Source organism: Cebidichthys violaceus, unplaced genomic scaffold, assembly GCF_023349555.1.
Source record: "Cebidichthys violaceus isolate CVI_PGR_0920_01 unplaced genomic scaffold, fCebVio1.0.p SCAF_1, whole genome shotgun sequence".
NCBI classification, from domain to species: Eukaryota; Metazoa; Chordata; class Actinopteri; order Perciformes; family Stichaeidae; genus Cebidichthys; species Cebidichthys violaceus.
In genome coordinates, this window is record NW_027176262.1 from 15,026,454 (window position 1) to 15,034,127 (window position 7,674).

General features: G+C 38.4%; 1 protein-coding gene across 3 annotated transcripts in view; it reads left to right on the forward strand.

The window, feature by feature from the left end:
• The window catches only part of brip1 (BRCA1 interacting helicase 1), an 84,707-nt gene extending 78,822 nt beyond the window's left edge, over positions 1 to 5,885 (forward strand). For all 3 annotated transcript variants that reach the window (XM_068712335.1, XM_068712352.1, XM_068712343.1), the window contains exon 26: positions 5,803 to 5,885. In XM_068712335.1, coding sequence (XP_068568436.1) covers positions 5,803 to 5,859 — 57 coding nt within the window. In that variant the 3' untranslated portion in view covers positions 5,860 to 5,885. The remainder of the gene's footprint in view (positions 1 to 5,802) is intronic.
• Positions 5,886 to 7,674: the final 1,789 nt, after the last annotated feature.

Sequence of the window (7,674 nt, forward strand, 5' to 3'; positions counted from 1 at the left end):
ATGAGCCGGTGCTAGTCAGCCACGGACATCACGCAGTATCTGCAGTAATTCAACTCTGATAAATAACCTAATGGTGGCTTCTATCTCACCACAGTATAGTGGAACTCATGTATAACTTGATAATGTATAATTTGTATTGTCCGGTTTTTCCCCGTTTCAATCGCAACTTGCTGCAGCTTCCTCACCCGCCATTTTCACAACTCAGAAATAGGTTGGTGGTCCCTCTCCTTCTGCTACGTAGCAAAGATGGCGACTGTTGAGGATGAGAGGTGTCCAGTGCACAAGTCTACTGTTTGAATGTGTTCCTGATTTGGTGCAAAAACAGCATTTTTTCAGAACATGGGTCAGTAGCTAGGTCAGGGTCAAAGGTTCAGTTTCTATAACAATATCAGTGGAGGCACTGCAATTAATTCTGACTCATCAGCCTGAGACACTATTGTTTACCAGTATTTGAACACTTGTATTTTCATGTTAACATGTCACACTGATAACTTGTCTGTGTTGTTAAATTGCAATCTGCCATCAAAACTTAAATACAATCTTTTAACCTTTTTTACCTTCTCATCTAATTATTGCTAAGAAAGAGCATACTTGTTCTTCCCAAAAATGCCAAACTATTCGTTTAATGAAAGTCAGATAGTGGTTAGATAATGAAGCAAAGTATGATGGACAATTTAATCACATTGTGATAGTTACTAAATTAATACAAATTAACTTTCTTATGGGGTACTTTTCTGGGGAAATAATTGTATCTTCCTTGTGTTGCCCCGACTATGAGATCAAATCTTTGAGTCCTGTGTTTCTTAAAAAATCTCCCTTTTCTCCTCTTTGTTAGGCTAGGCTAGCAGTTTCTTTCTGCTTCCTACATGAACATTCAGAGCCAAAGAACAGTTCCTGCAAAGTACAACAAGGCTGATAAATTGCAAACAATGCACAGCAGACAGATGTGAAAGTAGAGGCCTGGACCTGATCCAAAAGGAAAACCTACTCCAACCTGACATGCATAAAAAAGACAGACTCTATCCAAAAAAAGACCTAGCTCTGATGTCAATATTAGTATCAAATATGTCCAAGACATAGAAGAAATTGGGGGCATAACATTTTTATTTTTATTCACAGATAATTATAACAAGGCCTGTTTAATCTGGTGCACTTTGACAGCAAACTGAAGAGGTCTATCTGTGAAGAACTTTGTGCTCTTGTAACCAATTTGGTGCTTTTGTAAAGATTTAATCACAAACACAGTGGTTGTATAGATATGAATGGTGATGTCACTGAAAAAAAGTCTCACCCACAAAGCATGGTAACCTCATCCCGGGCCTAGACTGTCTTGGTAATTAATGGGAAACACTGAACTCTATAATGTAACAACAACGACCGGCAAATTATTATATACAACTGGAGCAAACAAGACGAGTGACGTGAAGACAGCACAGTGAGTGAGAGGCGCAGGGCTATGTGGGTACAGCAGCGATGTGTGCAGTCCGGTGTCAGCTGGCTGTCAGAGATAAGAGAGAGAGAGTGAGAAAGCACAGCTGGTTCCAGTGTGTCTTGAGTGCGAAGAATGATGTACTGATGTGTTGATGAATGATTGTTCACGAGTCCCAAATTTCAAGGACTCAAGTCAAGTCTCAAGTCACTGTGTGTGTAACTTAAGTGCCACTCCAGCATAGACTGTATATTTGAAGCCTTGAGTTTGGCATTTTGGTCATCGCCATCTTGGATTTTGTCCGTCACCAAAAGGGAAGTGACGTAGAGATGCCATATACCACTCAGGTAGAGACCTGTCAATCACAAGGTAGCCCACCATAAAGCTTACTCCTCTTTATGGTCTATTTGACTCTAAATAGACCATAGTTTAATAAATGAACATCATGCTGTATTGAAGAAGACTTGAAACTAGAGATTGAGACCATAAACTCATGTTTACAATGTTTACTGAGGGAATAAATCAAGAGAGAAGTAGAGTCATTTTCTCATAGACTTCTATACAACCAGAGGAGTCGCCTCCTCATGGACATTAAAGAGAATGCAAGTTTAAGGCACTTCTGCTTTGGCTTTACTTGTCAGAACCAGATGTTGCCGCCTGGACTCGAGTCCAAGTCACAGACTTGAGTCCCCAAGAGATCTTAGTCTAAGAGGGGGCAGCCCTACTTCTAGTTCAACGTACAGCCAGAATAGACTTCATATCTGAGAAACATCTTCCTAAAGGTATAAATGTCTATCAATTGAGTTCCAGGCTGTTTTGGTTGTTCGTCATCTTGTTTAGCTTTTCCTGCTCTGACATGCAGGTTGCAGTGGAGGTCTACTGGCAGGCTGTGTCTTTCCTTATAGAATGGATATCCTTCAAAAGGAATTATTTGTTCAGTCAGTCTGTTTATTTTTTTAGCGCTAACGCGAAAACAATGTTTACGGCTAGAGCGGAACCAAAGTTCACAAACCCGAATTCCACCCAGAAACTTTTAGCCGTACGTCAGTGGATTGGCGAGCAATCAGTTAAAACATGGTGAGGGCAAATAAACCGGCCGAGCTGGAAGAGCCTCTGCTGATTTCAGGTCAGCTACAAGAAAAACAGAGAGTTGACAGACGGTGTGTCTGTCATATTGTAGGGTATGTAAATGGTAACACATCGAACATGCTAACACGCATTCGGATCGACGGCATCACCCAAGTGTTTTTTTATCATTCTATTTACTTATCATTTTCAATTTCACAGCATAAGAGACGCTTTTCAGTTTTACAGCCTGTTGTGACTTGTTGCTTTTTTCTATGTTAGTACATCATTATACTGAATGATTTGAAATTTTCCTTATTTTCATAATGCAAATCGTTTAGCAAACCTTAATACTTCCGTACTAGTAAAATTGTCCATCAATTAGAGACATTGTCTTGTCACATGATTAAATATGAAAGTCACAAGCATTTTAGATTTTTTTGATTTGTAGATTCTGGTTGCCTTTAAATTTGTCAATTACAGATATTTGTGTTATATTTAGTCTAAAATATGGTTGGAAAATTTAAACAAGCACAGAAATAGTGTACTTTTTAAAGGTGACATTTTATTTCATGCTGTTCATGCATCGCTTGGTGCCTTAGCTGTGGATAAAGCAAGAAAGCTTAAAATTGTACCATATACGAGGAGCTTGTCCCTGGACCCCCTATCACTGCAAGCCTCTACTGCACAACCTGGACCGGTTAAAAAATAAAGAAAGTTACATTTTAAATTTTAAATAGGCTGTATGGAGTAAACTATGTTCAGATCATATTTCATATAACATTCAAATGGTAGTTTATGGACAAAATATTTCACATAGCCTGCTCTCAGTTATGTTTTGGAAACGCTGTGAACACACCCCAATGTCGAGTCACATGGTAGCACATTCAGTTTGGATGACTCAACATAACGTTGCTTCCTTCCCTGTTTCAAACAGTTTAATAATAACTTGGTTAACAAGTTTGGTTCAGTTGCTTAAGTTGACGCGCTTGTTAGCTTGTTTTGCCTGTGAAGGTTAAAGATTTGTGATTCAACTCTGGCTAGTAGCAATGGTTTCAAATGTGTCTTAAGAGACACACAGTGTGATAATGAATGGGAGCTCAAATCACTGGCTAAATACTGGCTGACAGTACTTTTTACTTTTCCAGCATTGTCTCTTCAAACCCAATCCTGCATTGTTACGGTTGCATGGACCATAACATGACATGAAATGTTGAACTTTTGAGGCCGTAGCTTCACAATAAAGTGAAGTGCTGTACATCTGCAGGTGTGTTTGCAGTGCTCTATGATCAGTTTGTCATCATTTCTAATTCATCCAAGTTATAGCCACAGACTGCACATAGAGAGGAACATACTAGTGTGTGGCCCTGTCTGTAATAGCAGCTAGATCATCACCAAAAATGTCCTGGTAAAGTTTGGGTGAAAAAAACAACAATCCATCCTTTAGGGCTACTTTGACTTAAAGAAAATATACGTTTGCTATTTTTAAAAATATCATACATTCATTCACATACAACTGTGTATGGGCCTAGTAATAAACCACATTTTGGCATAAAGGTTGTTGTGGTCAATCAGCTCTCAATCTCTTCAGATTGCTTCATGTTGATGTCTTAACACAAATCCTCAATTTTCTTACTCAGACGACACTAGAAAAATTATCATATCCTAAAATGCTATTGCAGGTAGGGGTTAACACTCACACTCACAAAATGAAATGTTCCTTAGTTTTGGTTTCACAAGCATTTCATGAAACCTTTCCGAACATTTTTCCTCCAAAACTCCTGATAATTTATAACCTGCTTAGAGGAGGCAGAGCATGCCATCTGTAATATTTCACTGTATTTCTCCACAATAGTGTGGCGTATCTGCATGCTTTACTTTGGTGTTGCTTGTGATACTAGTTTGGGTTTAATTTATCTTTGTATTGTTTCATTTGAAAATTGCTTCAAAGTCCAAAGACAACGTTGTGTACTGCATGTTCGTCTGTGCTCTGCTGACATTGTACCTCACTTCCAAAGAATGTGAGTTTTTCCAATATAAAATGTTTTTGTCCAACTAAAAGTAAATAATCTGTGCCCCTTTCCTCTCTTGTAATGATTTTTAGTTTTTACAGATGCTTTTATCCAAAGCCATTTTGAAATGTAGGGATCCTGTTTTATACAGCAGATTTAGCTTTGGTTTATACTGCTGCCAACCAGCTGTATGTTTGATCAAGGGACACAAACACAATTTAATGTCCTTCCACCAGAGCTTTGAACCCACAGCGTGCCCTTTTGGCCCAGCCCCAGAGCCTCCCACTCTTCTGAGCAGTGCCCACTGTTGGTAATCCATCTGTGAGTGTTGTGTTCATCTGGTTTTCCTGTACACAATTAATCATTTTTATGAAGGAGAAAAAGAAAGAATACTTGAAACACCTCAACATGTTCACTGTCCTTTACTTCTGTTAATGCACAATGTCACGCTGTGTTTGTGGCACATGGATGGTAATCTGATGTAAAACTCCAGCCTCTCCTCGTCCTTTCCATTTCAGATCTCTCTGCATGTGGATCAAATCAGAATTATCCGCTAATTGACAATTTACAGGGCTCGAGAAAATCCCTAATGGACTTGATATTAAATCCCCTTCAGATATTTAAAGTGTCTTTTTGGAGTGCCTTGCCGAAAAAAACAGGCTTTTCCTTTTTTACAAGACGGCCGAGTTAAGCCCGTCAGTGTGTCGGAATGGGCCAGCCAAGCCCAGGCGGCTGTTAGATGGGATTATGGGACGACAGTAGGGAAGGGCAGTGCGACGCAGGGGAGAGGGGAATGGCCAGATCTCCATTCAATGACTTCCAGATGGACCGCAGTCCCAGCTTCTCTCACTGGAGATACATACTCAGCTTGGTTAACTTGTGCTCCATAAGGGACTTAAACTTTGCTTCTTTATAATGAGATTGGCTGGGGTTTTATGTGGAAAGTTAGAAAACATAAATTTCAATATGCCTGCCGGGCCCTTTAATGCATTTTAAGGCTTCGACCAAAATAACTTGAACTATTAAACTGAAGTCTGGGATCTTTGGTGAAAACTTTTACTTTTCCTTTTAATGTCAAGAGTACCTCACTTTGAACTTTTACCGTTGTTTTGTCTTGTCACATATTTAAATATGAAAGAATTTTAGATTTTTTTAGATTTGTAGATTTTGGTTGCCGTTAAAGTTGTCAAAGATAATAGTTACAGATATTTGTGTTATCTTTATTCTTGTGTTTTTTTTGGGTACAGCGTTTCCAAACTGAAAAACTCGTTCAAACTTTGTCTGTGGTCTTTACAGATATGGTTGGACCCAGCAGCTGTTCAGTCCTGCTCTTTCATCACTATGAAAAGCTGAAGCTTACACGACAACAGAGTGAAGAGATCACAAATTGTCATAGATTTGTGTATATATGTGTATATATATATATATATATATATATATATATATATATATATATATATATATATATATATATTTTTTTTTTTTTTTTTTTGTGGCATTATTTTGTAACAGCCACATTTAGAATATGACCTATGTGTAAATGTGTGCACTGCGTTCTTCTGTTGTCAGTGTTCAAATAAATGGCTTCTCAAGAAAAAATGTTTTGGGACCTTTTAACTTTTTGGCAATTTTGCAAACCACACAGAGTCATTAGCGTTATATTTTCACATATTGCAAACATTGTCAATTTGGTTAATACAGAATGCTTGATTTAAACAACCCTACCAACCCTGTGTCTTGGAAATTATATTTAAATTCTACAAAGCAACAGTAAATACATTTGGAGAGAAATGTAATGCCCCCCAAAACTTTTATTATTATTTTTTAAGCACATGATGTTTATTTTTTATTTACATTTAAGCAAACCACAATCCTTCCTTAATCAAAGCATTTTGATTGTGTTGCCTAACCCTTCCCTTTCTGACCTCAGCTGTCAAAGTCCTGCACGTTGTACATGCACCCTCCACACTGACCATTTCCCTGTATGAGAGCGTAGCACTTCCTTCACTGGAAAAAACATTGCGAGTGAACATAATCCAGGCAGCAATTATATTTCCCTCAAACATAAGTAGTATATGAGCATAATCGCTAGGACACAGGGTTTCCATACCAGTGGTTGTTTTATCCTACTTTTATGTTTTATCCTACTTACTGCAAATCACATACTTTATATTTAAGCTAACCCTTTTGCAAAACACACTGATGTGTTTTAGATTTTTAGATGTAGTCATCATTCCAGGCAGCCATTGGTCTCCATTTGTTTCTGTACTTTGTCTATCCTCTTGAAATTTAACAAAGACAAAAAAATCAACCTTCACAAATAGTAATGTAGACTTCATGTTCCCTGTGAGGATTCACCCAACTCAAACTAGTGTCAAGACTCAGCCCATTGATTTTAATGCCATAGTGAAATCAATGAAAGCCAATCTAAACATTAAAAACCTCACAGCATTCATTTGAAAAGGGTCAGCAAAAAGGAAGACGGTACATATACAATTGCCAAAATTACTGGTATGGCCCTTTAAGCAAATCACTTTCAAGAACACTCGTGACCGAAACTACTTTGACAACTAAATATGGCTCAGGTTTTCAAGATAACCGGCTGGTGATTTGTTGATTTGAGTGACGCTCTCTGGGAAGAGCCTCCCTTCATGTGAAATACATCAACGGCTGAGAGAAGATAGAGAAAGAGGTGCTGACATGAACCAGGACCTAGCCATCAGCATAACTCATGATCTAATAAGAGCTCTGTGTGAGAGAAAGCAATGCCCTGTATGCTGATGTACTCGCCCTGCTGTCTCTACATTACTTTCAACAAATTTGCTTTACCTTTTTTGTTTGCAGACCTGTTCAGCATTTACTGATTGTAACTCAAGTGGATAGTATACTGTAAGTGCTTCTTCTTCTATTGGACAGCACCATGTAATGGCCAAGTAGTGGTTTTTATATAATTGTTTGGTACTGCAATATTAAATGGACTGTACTTGTATATCTCTTTTCTAGTCTTCCGACCACTCAAAGTGCTTTAACACTACATGTCATCATTCACCCATGCACACCCATTCATACACTGATGACAGGGGCTACCATGCAAGGTGCCACCTGCCCATCAGGACTATCTAAAATTCATAACACATTCACACACCGTAGGAACAGCTACGGGTGTAA